The 22,977-nt window shown below is 41.7% G+C and overlaps 1 protein-coding gene across 18 annotated transcripts in view; it reads right to left on the bottom strand.

Moving 5' to 3' along the window:
• AKAP13 (A-kinase anchoring protein 13) overlaps positions 1 to 22,977 on the bottom strand; it is a 324,467-nt gene that overhangs the window by 60,087 nt on the left and 241,403 nt on the right. For 14 of the 18 annotated variants that reach the window (XM_024982287.2, XM_059879258.1, XM_059879260.1 and 11 more), the window contains 6 exons: positions 20,542 to 20,912; positions 18,379 to 18,432; positions 15,034 to 15,099; positions 13,030 to 13,222; positions 10,330 to 10,438; positions 190 to 232 (listed from right to left, as the gene is read on the bottom strand). In XM_024982287.2, the coding sequence (XP_024838055.2) occupies positions 190 to 232; positions 10,330 to 10,438; positions 13,030 to 13,222; positions 15,034 to 15,099; positions 18,379 to 18,432; positions 20,542 to 20,912 (836 nt within the window). The remainder of the gene's footprint in view (positions 1 to 189; positions 233 to 10,329; positions 10,439 to 13,029; positions 13,223 to 15,033; positions 15,100 to 18,378; positions 18,433 to 20,541; positions 20,913 to 22,977) is intronic. The other 4 variants (XM_024982289.2, XM_059879262.1, XM_024982293.2 and 1 more) reach the window with 2 other exon arrangements.

Genomic DNA, 22,977 nt, shown 5'->3' with positions numbered 1-22,977 from the left:
GCCACAACGAATAAAGGTAGAAAACTATCCAGGACATAAATTTAAAAACCAATATTCCAAATTTATCAATCAAGGAAGTAAAATTCCAGTAAGTTCAATTAACTTATTTTGCGTAAATGTGTGAAGACATTTTGGATTTCCTTTATTTCATCTTGAGAAAAGGAGCAGCAAAATAAACGTATATAGTACCTCCCAGTGAGATTAGAGCTGGTGCTGTGGAAGGGCCGTGTACCTAGAAAACAAGAACAGCAGGAAAAAAATTAGAACAAAAGCATTTTACCTGGATAACAGATAAAATGTTTAATGTTTTTATGACTGACACAGATAAAGCAAAAACAGCCTCTGAAAGCCAGTGTGGGGTGCTTTTCCTTCTGAGGGTTTGGAAGAAGGAAAAATTAAAAATGAAACCCTCAAATTAGAACCGGAAATTGGCAGCAACTGGGAGTGAATTTCTCATGGGGAAAATTTTTTTAAATCCAGGATTCAAGTAACCAAAGAAACCCCAAAATGAAACAACAAAAATGCTCAAATGTATGTCTAATTCCTGTTCTTACGAAGGTTCATCAGAGTCCATAGGCCATCTTTCTGAGATGCTGTCAGAGGAGGAATATACAACAGGAAATGACATGTCATTTTCTGCATGCTGTTAATCTTGTGTTCATATATATCTATACTAACAGTAATATATGCCTGACATTTTCCTGAGCATTCCTAGAAATGGATTAGAGCATTAGGAAACCAACAGAAAAGAGCATAGACCCAACTTATAAGGTCTAGGGTTTGCCACTAATTTGGGGTGAGATCTCCGGACTTCATTTCTTCATCTCTGAAATAAGGAAGATAAAACAGATGCTAAGGGTCTTTCTAGACTGATACTGATCAGATGAGTAGGGCAGATATATTCTTCTTCCTTCCACAACCATCAGACCATAAACTGAAATGAGTCATTACATCAATAGCTAAATAAGACAGGGCATTAAACAGAACAAATACAGAAGTAATGATACCATTATTTTACCTATGATAGGTTAATGACAAATGGTTTCCAAGTTTCAGGAGATCAGGTATAGAAACACCTTCTGTGTGTGATTCCAGGTAGACAAAGGTTGCTCTGTGTAACTACTGTTATAATGTGGACAAAACACACTGTTTTCCTTGAGGTTACTGAAACTTCAATTTGACAGAGATTTGAAAAATGTTCCACTACCAGATTATCAACATTTGAAACTTTTAAGAACTCCCAAATTGTTTCAGATTTTGAATAGAAATGCAAAGGTGAAGTCATTACTAACATGTAGCCAACATGTGTAAATAATGCATTAGAAACTTAAAAACGGCTTCAAAAGATCGCTTTTATAGTTTTTCCTTTTACTTGTTTGGGGTTCCTTCTGTTTCATTTATGATGCACAATAACAACAGCCAGGAGAGAGGAAGAGTAAGACCTGGGATCTATCTTCCAGTTCTGCATCATCTGGTGAAAACATCAGCATTTAAACTTCAGAATGCCTTTATTTACCTAAACAAAAGTCAAGAGTGTGGTTTAGATTGTGGGCTTTAAAAGTTTTATACTTAAGGAACTCTGAATGATAGAAGGACCATCAAGTTCTCTCAGGCTGCCAGGATTCTGCTGTACATGTAATCAATTACCTAGTAAGTTACCACCTTAGTAATATGAACAAAGTAAAAACAAAACCCATAAAGAAAAACACCAACCAGCAGAGAGCCTGGCCAAGACTAAGCTCCCAGAAGGTTTCTGTCAGATAAACTAAGAACTCAACAAATACTGTGAGAATCTCTAACTCCTATAAGGATTTCCAACTTTCTTGCTGCTAAAAAATACTTCAATTCATTTTAATTCATTTACTATAACCTCTCAGGTATGGTTCTGAAACAGTGATTAATTCACCAATGTTTCTAAAATAAATGCTTCTGACTTTTCCGAAGTGTCAATTTTTCAGAGCATCTAAGAACATGATATAACCAACGTTACTTCCATGATATAATTACAGACAGAAGTGAAGAAATCTGTCATTGAATTTAGCCTACTAAGTACTATTGCAAGTAAAGAGCATATTTCAACGAGACCTTTTTTGTTTTAAGGCATGAAACAACCTGCAGATCTAATACAGTGACATTCCAGGACTGGAGCTGTTAGGCGGACATAGTATTTATAAAAGCGTGTTCCACGGAACACTTGTCTCCTGAGACGTCACACGTTGTCTTGCGCTGTGGTTTACCTGGTTAATACATTTTGGAATCACAGCATATTGAACACTACCTTCAAAATTCACAAGATACACATAAGCCTTTGAAACCTGCTTAAAATAGTTTCCTAAATTTATATGGTCGAGAACCAACCCTTCCCCCTGCCCCGCCCCATCCCTCTACCCCATAATTCTCACTGTATTTTTGAGTTTAAGGAACACATTTTGAGGAATGCTGGATATTTGATTCAAGGGTTTCTTTGAGCTTCTATACTTAACGATGACATTATGTTGGATTAACTGAGTAACCAGTGCTGATTGACTGAATAACTGGTCATAATTTTATATTAGTGGTAGAAGAAATACTATTGGAAACTTAGTTTTATTTGTCATGCTAACCTATTTCCAAGCATATTACAAATACTCAACAGCCTTGAGAATTTGTAAAAACTCAAAAGTTGTAGATGGAGTTTCACAACTTCCCTCCTATGACAACTGGTATGGAATGAAAATCTTATGTGCCTATACCAAAGGCATTTTACTTGTGAAAAAGTATTGAACATATAAGATATTCATTTATGCATAAGCCACTTTCCTTTAAGAACAATGCAAAAACGTCACTTTGATGTTGATATTGCTAACTATTAAATCTTAATATTTAAGTATTAAATAAATACTGCTCAAACTTAGGATCAGCAAATGGTGCTGAATTAGGATGCTTAATCATATTTATAATTGCCTGAAACTAATATGGTTTATATGAAATGAAAACAATTCGTTATTTAGCTTTATATAGCAAGTACTTTCTCCATGAAAAACAGCAATCCTGGAATCGTCTAGAAATCTCGTACAACTGAAAAGAGTAATTTTCATGGGGGTCGGGATTCATTTCCTCTCTGAGTTTACTAAACTAATACTAAACTAGGTTATTATTAAGCAATGATATAATAATAGGAAACCTACAGTGTAGTGAAAGCATTGAAAACTGAAAGTTCCAAAGGACCTTCTTCCAACCAATTAATCCATGTGGTTTAATCTCAAAGAACAGATATTCTTAAAGAAACGGTCTGGGGTAGTTCCCTGGTGGCCTAGAGGTTAGGATGCGAGCTTTCGCTGCCATGGCCCGGGTTCAGCACCCCGCTGGAGAACTGAGATCCCACAAGCCATGCAGCACAGCGCCCCCGCCCTGCCAACAAACAAATAAAAAACTGACACAGGTGGGGGACAAAAAGGTGAGAAGAAAAAAGGTTGACAGTGACTTTTAAATGTCACAGATGGACATCTAAGTATTTGTCCTATGAGACAAAAGAGGGGAAACAATGACAATGAAATTTACATGACTGAATGGAACGCTTCCAGACGTTAGTACGCAGCGTTACAAAAGGCACAAGGTGCGGTGGGAGCCCCTTATGCCTTTGCAGGTATCTCTGTTCTGGGACGATGTCTCGGGCCCTGGAACTGGGGCACTGGATCAGTCAACATTGGTGGTATACAAGACAAAAACTTTATTTGTTTATCCAAATTCATTTTCAAAGCAAAGCATGAAGGCGAATGATTCAGCAGTGGTGACATGCAAGAGGATAAAAGCTCCCCAGTCTCTTAGTACCAAGCCTACGGCATTTTCAGCGCTGGTCAGGCCCTGGAGAGCAGCCACTGGACCCCAAAGTTGCTTACTTACTATGCAACTCCTCCTCCTCATCACTGGAGTAAGAAGAGCCAAGAGAAAAGAGAGTTTTAGACTTAAGGAGGAGAGGTGAGATGCTGACGGAGAGCGAGATCCGCCGCGCTGGCCGCATCTGCCGCTGGGCTGAGGAACAGGTTAACAGAAGACATTAGCGCCTGCGGATCACACCAGAACAAAGACCACGGTGCCGAGAACCATGCCACTGGCCTGAAGGATGCCAGCGGAGGCTGTCTAGGCCTCTTGGCACCATCTATTCACATTTCCACCTTTCTTTCTCAATATGCAGAATGTAATGCGGCTTAAGAAAATGCACCCAACAAAGACACGTACTCGTTAGATTATGAAAACAGGAAGTGGGCTACTTTTCACAGCCATCATTTACAGCTGGAGTTCCCCCCACCCACCCCTTCAAGGTAAGGGAACGCCTTGCATGGTGGTGTTCCTCGGGATTCCGTATCGGCTCTCTTCCCGCCCACCCCAAACCTCCTCATTCACTGCTGCCTCTTCAAGTACAATCTGCAGGTGATGCAGTGATGACTCACAGCTTTCTCTTTTCAAGTCTGGTCTGTCCTTTGAATTCAAGCTTCATTCATCTCACTGCCTACCTGTGGGCAGACATCCCACAGCAGCTCAAACTCAACAAGCACATACATCACCTCAGCCCCTTCCTCCAGACTTGTTCCTCCTCGTTTACTCTTTCCTTTGGTGAGTGGTACCTAACATCTAACTCGTCATATAGGACAGAAACCTGGACACTATCCTTGAATCCTTTTATTGCCTCTCACTCAGATCTTTTAATTCTGTCTTCTAGAATTCTCTGAACATCAACTTCTCTACTGCCACTGGTTTGTACCTGCTTTGGACCAGCATCTGCTCTCATCAGAACTCTGCAAGAGCCTTCTACTCACCTACCAGCCTCTCCTTCCCAACACGGTCTTCAGTGAGGTTTCTCTGCAGTGTCAGAATCACTTGATTTAACAAAAATCACTCCCTTGTCCTCAGACAAGAAGCCCAGAGTCCTCAGTCTAGCTTTCCACCTGCTAACAAACTCAGTGATTTCCTCTTGGTCTTGACTTTGGTATCACTTCTCCCCAGGGCTTCCCTGGTGGCTCAGACGGTAAAGAATCCACCTGCATTGCGGGAGACCTGGGTTCGATCCCTGGGTTGGGAAGATTCCCTGGAGGAGGGCACGGCAACCCACTCCAGCATTCTTGTCTGGAGAATCCCCATGGACAGAGGAGCCTGCTGGGCAGTCCAAAGGGTCGCAAAGAGTCGGATATGACTGAAGCGACTTAGCATGGTACCCAGTTAGGCTTCTCTGACCCCTCAAGTCTGGGGCTTCTGAGCACCCAATGTTTCTTTCAACTGCTGCATATATCATCATCTGCTACACTCAACTGTTCTCATGTCCTTGAGCTGAAGTGTGGGGAGAAAAGAAACCCTATCTGGAAGGTCACGCCTCTCCTTTCACTGTCTCGCCTGGTGCCTGGCAAAGGACAGGTTCTTAACCATTGACTAATTTAACAAATGAACAAATGAATTTCCTTTTGTCAGGCTTTCTGTAAGGTCAACATCCTAAATAAAATGAAAGAAAAAACCCTGTACCTACCCAGCACAAAAGACACTCCACACCCCAGACAAATGCTGAGCGATGGCAGACGACAGGGTGTAGCCACAGCTCCTAACAGAGTGCAAAGAACGCCACAAATTCACGTGCGTTGGCTTGATTCAGCAGTGGCAGTCCAGTGCAAAAGCAAGATACCACTTTAGTGTGTGTTCTGCAGTGTTCCCAAATGCGAAGCATATATAAGGAATGAAAATAACCTCTCTTAACTACCCAAATCTCAGAGTATCCCTTCTTCTGTCACACGATCATGGATCATAAAGAAAAACCTACTTATAGGAATAAGGAGTATCTTCAACATGTATGGAAAGAATATGTTCTGCTAACACAGGGATTCAGTTTTAAAATGCCCTCAAATTTAATGACCATGAATATATTCCAGCCTCATAGTTTAATCAAAAGGCCAATATCAAAAGTCAATCTCGGGATTTCCCTGGTGGTCCAGCGGTTACGAGTCCGCTTTGCAATGCAGGGACACGGGTTTGACCCCTGGTTGGGGAACTAAGATCCTACCTTCTGAGGCACTTATAAGCCTACACACCACAATGAAAGATCCTGCTTGCTGCCTGAGACCTCACGCAGTCATAAACACATATTTTTTAAAAAGTCAATTTGCTTGACCGAATTTCTGTTCTGATGAATTTGTCAAATATTATCTTCTCCAAATAGAACTACCCTTAGAAAGTAAATGTATTCCAATAAAGTCTCCTCCCACTGTCCAGTTAAGAGAGACTAAGCACAGAAAGCAGAGATAAAATACCCTCATTGCCACCGCTGCCCAGCTGCCGAGAGGCCCACTCTGATCTTTGGTCATGTGGGTCACTTCGTGTTGAAGATCTGGTACATTTTATACATCAAATGCCACAGTTTGGTTCTTAAGACCCACTCAGCTTTCGTTGTCAATTGCAAGCGAGCACTACCATCAAAGCGTGCCCAGGAACTTGGCCAATTCACCCATCCTGCGTGAAGGTCTGAGAACGATCCCACGGGCAAGTGACACCCGGGGACACCGTTCTCTGTGACAACAAGCCATGTGAAATGAAGGGCAAAATGAAACCCCGGTAGGAAGCCCAGGAGGTTTCACGGTCCAATGGGTATCATTCTCCCCACTGACACGCTTAGCAGTGCATGTGTGTGCATGCTAAGTCGCTTCAGCTGAGCCTGACTTTCCGGCCTGATGGACTGTAGCCCGCCAGGCTCCTCTGTCCATGGGATTCTCAAGAATACTGGAGTGGGCTGCCACGCCTTCCTCCAAGGGATCTGCCCAACCCAGGGGTCGAACCCCAATCAACCCCACAGTTTATTGTCTGTAAGCATCTTCTGGGTGCAAACAGTAACAAGTTTAAAAATACAGACTTGTGAAAGGATTGTCTGTAATAACTGGCTTATTCTGTGTATGCAAACATAAAGTTTATTCTTAAGTTCTAATGACAAACCATCAGAGTCTCCTGGCAAGCTGGGAGTCTACACTCAACCCTAGGCTTCGAACACATTTCCTGGAGCAGCTTCTCTGAGGGCAGTGTCCTGCCAGTTTGGGAATAATGCCAAGTCTGTCTGTCTTTCTAATCTGGCCAGTGACCCAGTGACAGTCCAGGCAACAGTTTAGTGGACGTTTGCACAAAAGCTCAAATGGTAGCAGCTGGGAAAGGCTGTGGGAAAAGTTGCCAACTTCCTTCAAGGGAGAATCTAGAACACAAGTAAAAGCTGGGAAGCAGTGAGAGAATGCTGAGTTTAGGAAGTATTAATATATTGTACTGAGACAAGCAGGTTTGTTTGTAAGACACAGCCAGTTAAAGACAAACGAGAGATCGTGTTCCAGTTCTTCACCACTGCTTAGACCCTGGTTAGAGAAAAACAGACCCCTACACTGCTGGATGATGAACACACTCATTCCACAGTGACAACAAATGCTTCCCACAAGCCAGGAAACACGCTAGTGCACATTTAAAATAAATACACATTTAAGCCCTACCCCATTATTAGCCCTGCTGAACAGCTGAAGGACTCGAGGTCACACAGCCACTAAGTATGCTTACCATAAAGCATTAGTTAAAATACCTGAAGTGTTCCACACACTTTAGGCTTTAAAACCACGGGGTAGGTTTTAATTCTGATACTTTCAACAGGGAAGACCATGACCAAAGGTGAATCATGCAGGGTATTTAAGAGATTTAGAGTGAAGATTTGCATGTGTGGCAGAAACCAACCATCAAGTTATCCTGAGGCTTAGAGGCATAGCATGCAAGAAAGAAGTTTTATTAGCCTTCTGTTTAACAGCCAGAATTTTTATATCTGCCAAAAAAATTTATGTTTCCAGAGCAGAATAAAAAAAAAAAAGTTGGGAAATTAATTCATTTGTACATGAGGAGGGACTTAAGAGAAATACTGTCATTAAGAGTGGATGAGCCCTCCAATTATAGCCTGTGCTCACTTAGGGAAGTAGTTAGGGCCAGTTCATCATTCAAATCTACATGAAATGTACATTAGAAATCAGAATGAGTGGCCTCCACTTTGATGAAAGGGCTGAACTCTCTCGCTCCAAGCTCTATCCATGACAGCCACCAGCCATGGAGCTCGGAGCTCAGACCCCTCAGGGAGGGATGGGCAATGGCCACGGAGCTCAGTCCCCCTTGTGGAGGGAAGGCTACTGGCCACGGAGCTCAGACCCTTCAGGGAGGGATGGGCACTGGCCACGGAGCTCAGACCCCTCAGGGAGGGACGGGCACTGGCCACGGAGCTTGGTGCCCCTGGGAGAGGGACGGCCACTGGCCACGAAGCTCAGTCCCCCTCGGGGAGGGATGGGCACTGGCCACGGAGTTCGGTCCCCCTGGGGTAGGGATGGCCAGCAGCCATGGAGCTCAGTCCCCTAAGGGAGGGATGGGCACTGGCCACAGAGCTCAGACCCCTCAGGGAGGGATGGGCACTGGCCACGGAGTTCGGTCCCCCTGGGGGAGGGATGGCCAGCAGCCATGGAGCTCAGTCCCCTAAGGGAGGGATGGGCACTGGCCACGGAGCTCAGACCCCTCAGGGAGGGATGGGCACTGGCCACGGAGCTTGGTCCCCCTGGGAGAGGGACGGCCACCGGCCACGGAGCTCAGTCCCCCTTGGGGAGGGACAGCCACCACCATGGAGCTCAGTCCCGCTCGGAGAGCTCAGCTGCCTGGTCCCCACAACAAGATGAGCCAGAGTTCCTGGCGCTCAAGGACTGTGCTTCCTGAGGGGGAGCCGCACCATTCAGAGTGTCTGGCTAGCAACTGAAAGCACAGTCAAAACCATTTTGCTTTCTGGAGGAAAAATAAGAGTGTTTGTGTGTCACCAAACACTGGCCACCTTCTGCTGGTTCTGGGTAGCTGTGGCTATAGAGACGCAGGCCCTCCCCCAGGCCCTGGGAGGAGGGACACGGGGCTGAACGGCCTCACTGACTGTCGGGTTACCCGTTTCTAGTACTCCGAGTTCAAAGCCACTATAAACTGTTCAGTTAGAATGATGTCCCTTCTATACCAGCAGAACCACTGATCCAAAGCCAAGTCAAAAGCAAACCAAACCAAGATCCAAACAAGAACAGGAACAACGACTTCAGTTACAACTCTGTGAGTCTGTATCTATTATCTTTGCAAATAAGTCACTATTAGGCACCTTTACTGCAACAGGCCAGGTTGATACTTGAACTACTAATCATATTAAAATGAAAATGAAGTTAATACAATCATCCATTTATGCCTTAACGACATTGTGGACATTAAAAAGATGAGGCCTCTAGTAAGTCATGAATTGAGACAGAACATCCCTTTAAGAGGCCTCTAGTAAGTCATGAATTGAGACAGAACATCCCATTTAAGATGAGTTCTATATCAGGAGATGGTGAAGAAACAGCAGGAGGGTTTTATATCCTTTATTTCAGGTTCCTGAATACATGATCTCTCAGCAAAGAATATAATACACCACACTCTCTCTGATGAGAATTTTAATCTTCGTATCAAGATTCAACACTGCAACTACTCATGAAAAAAAAAATCTATTTTGAAAATAAAAAAAAAGTGGGGCTTCCCAAAGACACCTGTCTGTGGCAAACATCTGGATCCAATTCAAGTATATTTTTGAGTATCTCTGACTTGCAAATGCTCTGGGCCTGTGGATGCCAGACGTCTCTACGTAACTTTCACAGCTCATCGATCTTGAATCTGTATACAGTTTCAGTAATCACTTTTGGCTGTAGTCCTTTTGGTCTTTGCTTAACTAAAAACATATCTCAGTCTCTCTCTGTCCTTCATGAGCTTGACATTTTTGAAAAGCTCAGGGAACTCGTATTGGATACTGTTTGGGTATCTGTATTATGGTAATACAAGACAGTGTCTTTGACATAAGAGCATTACATGTGTAACTTACTTTCCTGTGTTTCAGAAAAATCTTTAAAGAAAGTGATAAAGCCAGGGAAGGGAGCAAGATGGATAAAACAAGTGTTAAAATAACACTTTGGAGGCTCCAGGTGAAGACTATGTGGTGAGTGTTAGTGCTGTTTTTTGCAACTATTTTAAAAACCAGAAATTATTTCAAAATAGAGTTTTAAAAAATAATGTTTGTCAGGTTTAGGCCCAGAATACAATGAATTTCATGTGTTAAGGAGATTTTTATGTAGTAAAAGGAGGAAGGTCTCCAAACTGAATTCTCTGTCACCTTTTCTGTAAATGATCAGTCATTCATTCAGGGGAAGAGTCAGGCAAATGCTGTAAGGCAACGTCACAGGGTCTTAAAGCAAAAAAAATAAATGAAAGGGAAAATGTTCTGAATATATTCAATGAAAAAAGTAGCATACTCACCGTCCAACCCAGGATGGCTGATTGTCATTAATGAGACGGATTTTGTCAGTGGAGAAGAAACGGCTGATGTACAGTAATTAAATCCCTGTTGTTTAGATCTGTGACATGTCTGTGAAGGAAATAAAGGTAAAACAGTTCTCAGTTCATGCTCTTATATTTCTAGGTTAGTACAAAAGTTGACATTCCAACTCAGCAGAAGGAAATAAGGCAGTACAGAGGAAAAGACCACAAGCTTTGTAGGCCACAAAACAGCTGCTCAACTTCAGAGAAGCAATCCAGCTCTTCTGAGCCTCAATGTTCTTATCTGTAAAATGGGAACAGTTAGAGTATCTACCGCTTATGGTCATTTTGTATCCCTTCTAAGAGGGACATCTAAGGATGTCTCAAACTTCGTAAGCACTTAATACACGTCTACTGAATGCACAATCAGATAAAAATAACTTCACTGGAAATATCAGACTATGTATAGTGCTTGCCCTTTGAAAATTTAAATATCATGTACACATATAGTAGGATACCAGTAATATCATTCTGATGTTAAAAAATTGCAAACAGAGATACAAATAGAAAAGGTTTTAAGATAACAAGCAAAGTAGGCTCTGCATCTGGATAGAAACCTAAATTGTTTTCACTTCCTCTTCTGAGAATAAATGCTTATATGCGAACATGTGGGTAACTGCAATCCCTCAGTAACTTCACAGCCACTTCAGTGTGTAATCAGACCCACTGCAGAAGATCCTGCAACAAAACCCGTTTCCAGTGATGGTGGGACTACTCTTGTTTTGCTTGGAGAGAGGCCATCCTGATTGCTAACTTTAATTATCATCCCTTCCCTTCCTAGCAGTCTGAAATCTGTATGTGCTAAAAGGGAAGCAATGAAAATTCGTTACTAGGGTGAACTTGACTCAGTTACACCAAAGACTTCTCATTATTTAGAGCTTGTTCCATGGGTAACCATGGAGTCTGAGGCAAACAGTTGCTATGTTTCAAATACAACTGTGAGGTCTGAAAAATGACGTCAGTTGAAAGGCAGAGATCTTCAGCAGGAAGCTGGCTGCTGGCGACTTGTGCACATCAGGCATACAAGCGGCTCAAGTATCTACTCTGAGGTTGCACACGAGATGGAAGACTCTGGTGAGCAGAGCCCTGCGCAGCTGGGCACACCAGGGGCTACAGGGTCGACACTTCATCTCGACAGACTCAGACAGGCCACTTACACGGACACCACTCACTGGAGAGAGGCCATCACTCAGACTCCAGAACGTCAGCTCAGGAGAAGGTCATCACATAAACATCAGTAGGAAAACGGAAATGCTCTCATTTCCTCATCAAATGTCATCTACTTCAAAGCAACAGGGAGGCTAAAAGCCTGCCATTCTGAGTCTAATACTGTTCAGCTAAGAGCCAGTTATGGGGCCTCAGGCAAGTCACTTAATATGGGCTTGACTTGCTCACACACAAAGGCTTAATTTTAAGCAGAATGTGAGGGGATTTACTGGCTCTAAGTAAACTCAAGTTTTGGTATTTTACCTGGTCCTACAAGTGATTTCCAAAGGACTCTCTACATATAAAATACAACATGTTCTCAGACGTACTTGTCAGAGATGCTCTCTGTAGTCACCAAATTTATTGTTTCCTATTTTTCCCCTCTTTTCCTGTTACCACTGGGTTGAATAAATAGACACCATCTACTTCGATAACTATATTCTCCATATTCTTGTTATTTTTCTTAACTTCCAAGAAGCCATGAAGAGGGGACAAAGGAGGCAAAATTCCTTTAGGCCTTCGATTTTATTTCCTCTGGGCCTTCACATGACCATAAGTGATATATTCATCACCAAATCGCCTGGTGCTAGATTTAAAATATTTGGTCACTTCATTGCTATGTAGCAGGATGTAGTAAAAAAACTAGATTTCTACACAAAACCTTAGTCACTGATTCGAAGAACAGGTTGTTTAAATTTTTGTTTGTTTAGTTTGAAACGATGCCTTACACTTCTACCTAAAATGAAAGCTACCTACTCAGAGACTGGCGTTTTAACTTTTTTGTTTAATTAGAAAAAATTTCACTTGAAAGTGTATCCCAGAATACTCTCAGAAGTACATCCAGGTGTTAGTTTTAAAATTAATATCTTCTTAATTTTAAAAGTTTGCTTTGCTGAAATATTTAAATCTATGCAGATTAATGGTATTCTTTAATTAGCGTTGGGCTTCCCTGATAGCTCAGTTGGTAAAAAATCTGCCTGCAATGCAGGAGACCCCAGTTCAATTCCTCAGTCGGGAAGATATGCTGGAGGAAGGGATAGGCTACCCACTCCAGTATTCTTGGGCTTCCCTTGTGGTTTAGTTGGTGAAGAATCCACCTGCCATGCAGGAGATCTGGGTTTGATCCCTGGGTTGGGAAGATCCCCTGGAGAAGGGAAAGGCTACCCACTCCAGCATTCTAGCCTGCAGAATTCCATGGACTGTATAGTCCACAGGATCGCAAAGAGTCAGACATGACTGAGCGACTTTCACTTTCAAGCAGCATTAAGTGCTAAAAACTGCTGTTTGCAACACTGACTATATGTGTAATTATAGCTACTAACCTTATGTGAACATAAGTCTTGCCTTCTTTGTTCCTAACATGAGGATGTATTTAGGGAAACGAAACCAATCTTTCCCCCACAAATTAGCAACATACACCTCTTTCAGCCTTACCTGCTGATTAAACATTCTATGTTCCCTCTGGCCTGATTCAAGATCCTCTTCTGAAAGCGACACCAGAGAGTCACCCCTTTCCTGGCCACTGAAAGGGTGCCTGAGTTCTCTGGTGTTTGATGAGTTTCCTTCTAGAGATGAGGACGGCTTGTTTCCAATACCAGCTCCTCCTGTCAAGCCTTCTAGACTGAAACTGAACACAAGACACAAGAGTTAATTCGTTCTGAGACTCAGAAAGCAAGGAGGATACAAAGCCCCTGCATTTGCGTCTCCCTTGCTTGTAACTTTCTGTCACCCGGCAAAGCTGTCTGCAAGGCTTGGCCAAATGGGTGCCCCCTGCCCTTCCCCCTAAATACTGGTTGGCTGAGAAATATACTGCACTTGGTTTGTTTGTTTGTTTAAAAAAACCTCATTCAATTTACTCAAATGTTGAGGTACTTCAAGTCATCTTCTTGGACATTTTTCAATATACCATATGGATAAACTGTATTATCTATAGATCTTTTATTTATGTGGGTTTTTTTTACCCTTGATCTGATGTGATCAATTTTTGCCAGACTCTGAAGCCTGCCAATGCCAAATAATTAAATGGCACAGAGAAAATATGAACATTAAGTGACTTTCTGGAGGAAAATAGGGAAGATCCAGACTTGCCTTTGCAGCCGTCAAACGGACCTTTGTAACTTCACATTTGACTACAATCCAGGTGACATTTGTAACTTCACCTTCCACGACAGTCTAGGTGACCTTTATAGCTTCACAGGCATGCGTCCACCCCAGAAACCCCATGTCACACAGGCGCGTTACCATCTGTGCACACCTGCCCCAACAAGCACCGCTCTGGCAGGTTCCTGAGAGTCGCTAGTTGCAGAAGGCACACGGGACACCACCGTAAAGGGCAGAAGCTGAAAAGGCACAGTGTCTAAGAGAGGTTTGTATCTTTCTCCTTGATACTGACAGGGTGGGGGGGGAAGCAAACTTAAGGTTTGAGATGGAAAATGGGATCCCTGGAATGAAGACTGTGGTCTGCAGAGTGAAAAGCATTTTTTGTGAGGCTATGGAGAAAGGTTGGCCAGCTTTCACCCTTGGGGATGCTAGCCAGAATAAATCATGTGTGTGCCTACTGGCTCTCAGAATGCAGGGGGAGAGCACCATGCCCTCAGTTACAAGCATGTGGAGTTGTGTTGGAAGGCATAATGAAGCTCTTTCGTTACCTCTGCTCAAAGTGAACTGCTGTATGCCATCTAGAAGGGTTTCTATCTGCCCTTTTTCCTATGAATCACTTATTATGAACTGAAACCATATGCCTCTATAAATTAAACAATGGATTTTATTCTGATTTCAATATGATGATAGAAATCATGACTAACTCCAAGTAAATGTCTCTGTAAAACTCATTTTCAACAGCAAGGGTAAGAAGACAGACTAATTGAAGAAGAAATTTAGTTTTCTGTTATGAATTATTTCTAAAGCCTGAGAAAGCCAGATCCCACGCTTATACCACAACATTTAATCCTGTAAGTGATTAAATCTGGCTGCTTAGTTAAGAGAAGAATATGTAATGATGAGCAATCTGTGAGCTTAGAATCTAAAGAGATGACTGGATTTGGAAGCGTAATTAAGAAATGAGTGCATCTTAGTAGCTGCCTTGTTTCTGTTTTTGTTTTCCTCAGGATGTGCTAATTCCTAGGAGCTGGGAATTGGGATGGATGAAAACAAAGACAGAAGTGGTCTACCACAGCATGGAGACAAGCCTGTGCAGAAAACACCCGAATCTATAGCCACTTGAGACAAGCAGAATGCATCGGGGAACACCATCCAGCTCCGAGGCTGCACCCCTTGGACTGGACAGGATGCCCACAGCAGAGGCAACACAACACCGCGCTCACAAAGAAAGCAGGCCGCCACATGCATTCCAGCCACACAGCCAGTCCAAAGCCGGAAGCTCGAGTGCTGTGTTCTACAATTCCCCCTTTGGTGGCTGGACACGCAACAATACCATACCTTCTGTAATTAAAATCAGCACTCAGGGCAGCAGAGTATTGCACACCAGAGGGACACCAGCTCATACTGGGGATGACATCAAAGGCAGAAACAGAAATGGAAGAGGAAACAGGGATGGGATTATTGGGTTTAAAAAGAAGGGACACAGTTAGAGACAGATGGATTTTCTGATCATCAAAAAATTAGGAATGTAACACTGATTTAGAATTTAGAAAATGGTTAGAACAAAAAACACAGTTCTTCTATTGATGTCCATCTACATAATGTGTTAGAAATGACTACGTGAACTCTTTACAGGTTAACAAGTTCAGTGTTGGAAACCCCAGAATTCCTACTAGCAAATCCTGAACAGAGTACCCACACTCCCTGTGGCGTCCCATGCTGTGGGCATGCTCACAGCAGTGTTTCAACCCCACTACTGGGGACACGCTCTCTATACTGCCCACTACTCCTCCACCCATTTAGGCTTGGATGCTAAAGATAAAGCATGTAACAACAACAACAAAAAAATCCACTTGATCATCTCCTGACCACAGCATCTCTAATCCTTCATTAAAAGGAATGATGACAAATTGCACTGGGGTAGGCTCACTGAGTCAGGTTTTTTTTTCTCCCGTGTTTCCATTAAGGATGAATCTAAGCCAGAAAATTCATATATCTTTCATAATGATACCCAACATCATCATCCACCTTCAAACCCTATTCACCAGGCTTGGATGCTAAAGATAAAGCATATAACAATGGTCCTATTTCCCTGTATTTTAATGATAATGAAGGGATGACTTTCCTTGAAAGGGAATTTTATAGTATTGACCAAAGGGTCCCATAATTTTAGGTATGTATCTATTTTCCCACAAGATTAAAAAAAAAAATCCATTTGGTCATCTATTTCCTTGACTATCTTTGCACTTATATTTATTCTCATGCAGTAGGAACAGAAAATCTGGGGTTGGAAATGATAAGGAAACATAAGCAGACAAAAAATAACCAACTCAGAGTATCAGGTACTCTGTAAAAGGAGCTGCATCCATAGGTCAGGATTTTTGATTAATAAAAGCTATCATTAAAAAAAAAATACACTGCTACTATTTCGGCCTTAAAGTTCTAAGTGACATGCTTTTGTTTTCGGAAGGGAGATAACAATAAAACTAATCTGCTCCCTGAACCTTCAATGGGAAGACCTGCAGACACCAAAAAAAACAAACAACAAACAAAAAGAAAGCTAAAAAAAAAAACACAAACAAACAAAAAACCTAGAAAACAAAAACCACCTTGTTTTGAATACATACAGCTGATAACTTTGTGCTGACAAGTGGAAGGTTTTGATAGAAAAAAAAAAAAAAAGGAAAATGACGGAAGAATAAATATGAGCTAACCCTATGGATCTTCTAAAAGTAAATCTTTAAAATAATACCATTAAAATAAATTAAAAGGTAAAACATTTAAAATCAGATTATATTAATAGTACAAAGCTCAAAAGTACAAAAAAGCAGAGAGTGGAAGTACACAGCTGAGACATGTCTCTACAAGTCTGCTAAGCAAGACCAGACTGACTTAGGGAAGCAAGCCCTGATACAGTTTACAAACACACATGAGATTCACAAGTCTGTTCTTTGAAAAGTATTAACTTAATTTTATACCGCTAAGCTGTTACTAAAAAGGCATATTATATCTACATGGCTAATTTACTAAAAACAGAACGTGTAAAAAATTAGAAAGTGAATATACATGCCAATTTATCATTCATTAAAAATTAAACAACGTGTTTCTATGGATTTTAAACATCCCTTTACTCTCAGAAAATGATAATGATGTGAGAGAGTGGGATGAAATTTAGGATAAAGAAGATGAACAATAGGGAGACAGAAGGAGCGTCAGAAAAACCTAAGGATCCAGGGAGGAAGCTGCAGATAGCCCTAGGGTCACAGAAACTCCTTTCACAACAGTAAGAGTATTTTTCAGAGCATCCTAATTTCAATTCCTCAGCTGGGGGAGTAACATTTCATGGTTCTTTAGCTTTGAGATTTAGATAGTTCCAGATTAAAAAAAAGTATCCTGATGCCCTACCTTTTAATACTTGCTGAGATTTTCCCATTTTAGTAGCTAAGGCTTAACACAAAACTTAAAATCGTAACTCCTATTCTTCATACAGAAATACGACAAAAGATGAAACCGTCACTGAAGTGGCTATGCCAGCTGTGACTCCATGGTAACTTGGGCTGCATCCAGCAACGGGTCATTTCAGGGTTATCCAGGGCATGTTTTTAGTAAGTCCATATTGAAGAGTTTAAAGAAGAGTCAGCCAAATAAATCTCTAAAGGTTTTAGATACTTCTACTGAAAAAGGCCTTTAATAACTTGTTCTCCTGGAGACAAACGTAACCAGGCTTAGGATTATCTGAGATTCGTGACTACACTGTGCTTGAGCTCAACTGTGTGCCTAAAATCTGAAACTAAAGGAAACACCCACTTAAAAAGACCAGGTAGGCAACAAAGATCATTATCCGCCCACTTCCTAAAAAGACAGCCTCAGCTAATAATTTAAAATCTCTCTTTACAAGTATCTCCTAATATGAGACACTAACCATAATCAAACCATCGTTTTCAGATTTCTAAATTTTTTTCCAAAAATTGGAAAAGGCACAAATGACTCCTGTACAGGAAATGTACTGATAAAAACTCAGCATTTGAAAAAATTAAAGTAAATCAGTACTTTTCGACTAAAAGTGACTTTTCAGCTGATAAATCACTGTAATTTTTAGCTTCAAAATTTTATGTGACCAAAAACCAGTATGCGATTGAAAGACTGAGAGGAGCCCTGAGAAATCAGGACCACATCAACAGTGGACGGGAGACTCCCAAGTGGCTGAGGAAGAAAGGCTTTCATCACGTTATTGAAGAATGTGCTGAAAATAGTTTAGGGCTTGATACATGAGCACACGTCTATTTTCAGTTCCCCCTTTTCTTGGGAAAGAAAGAATAAGTACTCCTTGGGGTCCATTACCTATGCACAACAGACACTTCTTAGACTCCTCCTTAGGTAAAGTTGGGGAGACAGTATTATTAAAGTGATCTGAACACCAAAAAAAACAAGATGGAAAAAATATTTTTTTAACTTTTTTTTTTTTAAATAAAAGTAGAACAGGAAAAAACTTCAAATTCGAGAAACCGTTTTATACAGGATGGACGTTAGCAATTAATAAGTACCTGTATTTTATTTGTCTAAAGCAGACAGGACTTATTTAAAATTAGACTGTTAAATCGTGGATGAAGCAGAATGAGATGCTTGTTAGTAAAATAAGCTCAGAGGCAAACAGTTAGTCCATCAAGTTAGTGAGCTCTGTACCTTCTCCTATGAATGGGAGGCCTCCTGACAACATCCCCAAGAACTCGCATTGAACTGAAAATGAATGGTGGAAGAGGTCAGTGTCCAGGTCAAACAAAATGGATACAAATGAGTGAAACACACAAACATCACACTAGGAAGAGACAATCACCAAAGAGAAATGGTTTGGGAGTAAGGGAATCAAAGAAAGTGGAATAAAGAAAACATCATCACCAAAAAGGCCTGATAATCTCTGAGAAGGGCTACTTTAACTCCTTGGAGCATGGAGGGAACAATCAGGTGACCAGGAATGAAGTTTATTAAATTATAAAAGCAAAAGGACTTTTTCTAAAGGTCAGCCAAGCATAACTTTAACAGGATTTTCTTAAACACTTTAAAATTCAGGTAATTCTCTATGCAGATTAATACTGTAAAAATTAGTTAAACTGATGAAAATGACCCCTAACTCTCATTCCATTATCTCCAGAGGTACTAGGACAGTGGTACCAGGCAATTCTGAATGATAACTGCAAATAGGAGAGTCCATGATATTATATAGGCTGAAAATACAAGCAATTTAGGTAATAGGGTTCTAATTGCAGCTCTATCCTAAAATCACCATGTAATCTTGGGCAAATCTTTTACTCTGAGCTTCAATTTCCTCACTGGAGCAACATGATGCATACTGTCACATCTAGCTTGGAAATTAAAGTCATGGCAAAGAGATCCATCGTGGTTTATAAAGGAAAACAGATTCCATATAAAAGGAATCCTCCTTTCTCAATGCTGTTGTCATCTAGGACACGTGTATCCCGTCAAGCAGATTCCCTTGCCTCAGGAAGGGAATTCTGCCTGTAGGGATCATTTCCCCATCCTTATTTTCCCATATGAATGCTTAAAAAAAAAAATTACAGCTTGAATGAAGCTGTAAGGTTTGCATCCTGAACTGTACCCCAGAATAAAATGGAGTTGTAGAAAGACTGCCTGACCAGGAGACTGGAAACCTGGATTCCACTGACATTGGGTAAATGGTTTAAACTACCTACATAGTCTCACCTGCAAAAATGGGGATAATCCCACCTGACTCATGAAGAGGATGGGAAAATTACATGAGACAATGTGTTATTAAAAGAATCTGAAAAGGGTAGCAAATCAGGAGGGTGTAAGGTACTATATGAAGATAGGTCTTCATTCACCTTGGGGCCTCCAGAACCTAGGAATGCCTGCTGTGCTTAATACATGTTGGCCAAATAAAAAAAAACAGGAGTGGATGAATGTAATCAGATTATATGTACTTACAGCTATGAAATCTGAGCCAAAATATTAGGAGGTCAAGGAATTTTTAAAAAGCAAACCAGCCAGTAATCGCTCCAGGTGAACTGTTTATATCAGCTGTTTTACAACTGTCAGCCTCCTCCCCTGGCTGTTGGTCCTCATTTAGAAGGTAGCCTTGGAGGAGGCACACTTTTACACATAGAGTAGGCATCATGGCACCTGTTCTTCAAACTTCAAACTTAAGCTCATCTAGGCAGCCAGTGGCTAGAAACCAAATCCACATCTTCACATAGCCTGCTTGGCAAACCGAAAGGATGACACGGAGTGCCACAAGAGACCCCCAGGCTGAACGACATGTGGAATAACAGCAACAATTTAATAATAATTATGATCGCTTTAACAGTTAAGTACTGGTAATTTAGACTTTATCAAAACTTTCTACACTAGAAACAGATGGCAAATCCTATGAAGCACTGTGAAAAAACTTGTGTTGAGACTATAAGATTTCAAGTTTATTTCTTAATTGAAAATTGACACGAAATTATTCCCTTCAAATTTTCTAACCTCTCAATTTTATGAACAAATCTGGCCTAAACAGACGTTACACCAGTGTTTAACTCACTATGTGGCTTACATATTTCATTGTAATCTTTACTCTTACAAATACTCTGAAAGGCAGGCGTTCTACAGATGAGAGAATTAAAGCTCAGAAGGGTCAGGTAACTTGCCCAAGGTTATCCAGGTAGTAAGTTTCAGAGCTGGAGTTGGCACACAGATTTTCCTGATTCCTATAGGTAAGCCTATATTCTTTCTTCTATACCATGGTATCTCCTGAAAACTTTCCCTAACGGTAACACCAAATTGAAAGCAAGCAGACACTGAGACGAGACAAACGGCCTGCCGCCTCACCTCCGGTGGTTCATTTCTGCGTCGCTGGCTGCGTTCTTCCCGGGACCCCAGCTGTGCCTCCGGAAAGGGGACAGAGAGCGCATGGAGCTTCGCAGGACAGAGCGGCTCGCGGGCACCTCGGTGATGCTGTCCATCTCCTCCTCCTCCATCTCCCCCGAGCCAGCAGGCTCGCTCTCGCTCTCTCGACCCTCAGCTCCCACCCCATGGCTGTTGAAGCCGTTGAGATACTGCGGGTCTCTGGACCTGTTCAAACTGGAAATCTGGGGGAGGGACACATCACTGCCGTGAGACGAATGTCGGTCCAGGGACGCCGTGTCATCGGTGGAGGAACTGGATCCAGTGACATCGCAGGCCAACTGCTCCTCCTCGGGCTGCAGTGGAGAGAAAGCACGTATGGTCGGAAACGGCAGGACCAAGAGGCCTCGGCTACTCTCCACTGAGTCAGTGCCTTTACAGCGGGTAGGACAGGCAACATCACAGCTGGCGCCAAACAGCTTTCTTTCTTAAAGCACAATCACAGATGGACTCAAACAGCCTCCAGTAAAGGTACAGTCCAGGTCCATACTCTTTCTACCCTTTTACTAGAGGTGCAAAATGGGAAATATATGGTCTTCCCTTTCTTGCAGAGGAAAAGATCTAATTCCGGTCAGTTATTTTCAGTCAGTACTATCAACTGAAATGAAGGGAACCTATGTCTCTGAGGTTTCTGATGTATGAAAACTCTAAATTCATACCATGTAAAGTTAAATTTATTTTTACCAAAAATTTTGTAAGTTTTGTTTGTATGGCATCACCAACTCAATAGACATGAGTTTGACCCAGCTCCTGGAGGTGATGAAGAGCAGGGGAGCTTGGCATGCTGCAGTCCATGAGGTCTCAAAGAGTTGGACACAACTCAGTGACTGAACAACAAACAACAGAGTCTTCTGTTAGCAAACATGTCCAGCATACAATCAATACTAGTTCATATCAACAACCAAGAAAACACAAATTGGATCACAAAGGCAATCATATTATGTCAACAGAAAATACTTTATATGTTGGGATTAGTGGTGGTGGTTTAGACAGTAAGTCATGTCTGACTCTTGTGACCCCATGGACTGTAGCCCACCAGGCTCCTCTGTTCATGGAATTTTCCAGGCAAGAATACTAAAGTGGGTTGCCATTTCCTTCTCCATGTTGGGATTATCAACAAATATTTTTAGTCATCATGAAACTACTTGCACTAGCAATTATAAATTCTTTTGGAAAAAAAAAGAAATATGTTATAAGAAAGAATCCACTGGCAATTATGACACCTGAACAATACAATAATCAGAATAAAAACAGTTGAATGAACTCAAGAGTAGAATGGAGATGGCAGAAGATAAGCTAACTAAAAACAAGATAGTGCGCCTGGCTACAACAGTGATATACTGAAGTTTATATTCAAAAAGCAAGTCTGTTTTCAGTGGCATTTTCAAAAATGCAGAACAGCTTATGATCCCACCTAAAGTCTGCCACAAATGTCCAAATTCTGGGCCACAAACACCTAAATGCAAGAAATTTATCCCCCCTTTTTTCCTTCAACTGAGTACTGGCTGAGTTTTATCAAGCCAAATGGTACCTAGAACAATCAGTTCTCTGCAGTCTTTGATAGAGTGATGGTGCTCTTTTCCTGGCCAACTTCTAGAGCCTACCAGGAACTGTGTCATTCTGATCCAGCAGTCTGACAAGCTCTACCTGCTGAAAAGCACCAGAACACACCATGCGACGGGTGAGGGAAGATGAGCGTTGCGGCATCCAAAAACCAGAAGACAAGTGAAGTGTCTAAAAGCTGCACGCTCACCCTCTCAGCCACACGGGGGGCACTGTACTGTCTTCGCATCTTTCTTGTGTGTTCATTCTCATGGGACAGGGAGCAGGAAACAGAAGCAGACATTGTGATCCCCCCGCCCCCTTCTTCACAGTATTTCCCTAATTTAGGAGTAAAGAAACTTACAGTTCTTCAAAACAGATTTTAAAAATTATAGAAACTCATGAGCCCTTTTAGTCTTGAAACAGAAAATAACTCCTAAAGAGGCTGACTCTTTAAAGTCTTAACAAAACACTTCAAAAGCACTCTACCTTCTCAAAGCAGTCTTTACAGCCTTGGGGCTGAATCTCACCAGCTCATGTGAGCTTTTTCTTTCTACTCTCTAGAATCCAGCTTCCCAGCTTAACTGCTTTTTAAACAATCAGTGAGGGATGAGACTGAGGGAGATGCGAGGGGCTGGACAGTCAGGACTCTGAGGCCCAGACTGTTTCCTGGGCTCCCCCAAGTACAGCAGAGGCAAGACCTGAATGCAAGCTGATTTCAACTTTTAAAACGCCCTGTTCTATTACTATCTTCATCACTTAAAAAACAAAAAGACCCTGTAAGAAATAAGATCTCAAAGTCTGTATCAGAAGTCCTCA

This window comes from Bos taurus, chromosome 21 (genome assembly GCF_002263795.3).
Source record: "Bos taurus isolate L1 Dominette 01449 registration number 42190680 breed Hereford chromosome 21, ARS-UCD2.0, whole genome shotgun sequence".
NCBI classification, from domain to species: Eukaryota; Metazoa; Chordata; class Mammalia; order Artiodactyla; family Bovidae; genus Bos; species Bos taurus.
Note: the sequence above shows the minus strand (reverse complement) of the source record. Positions and strands in the feature narration are given on the sequence as shown.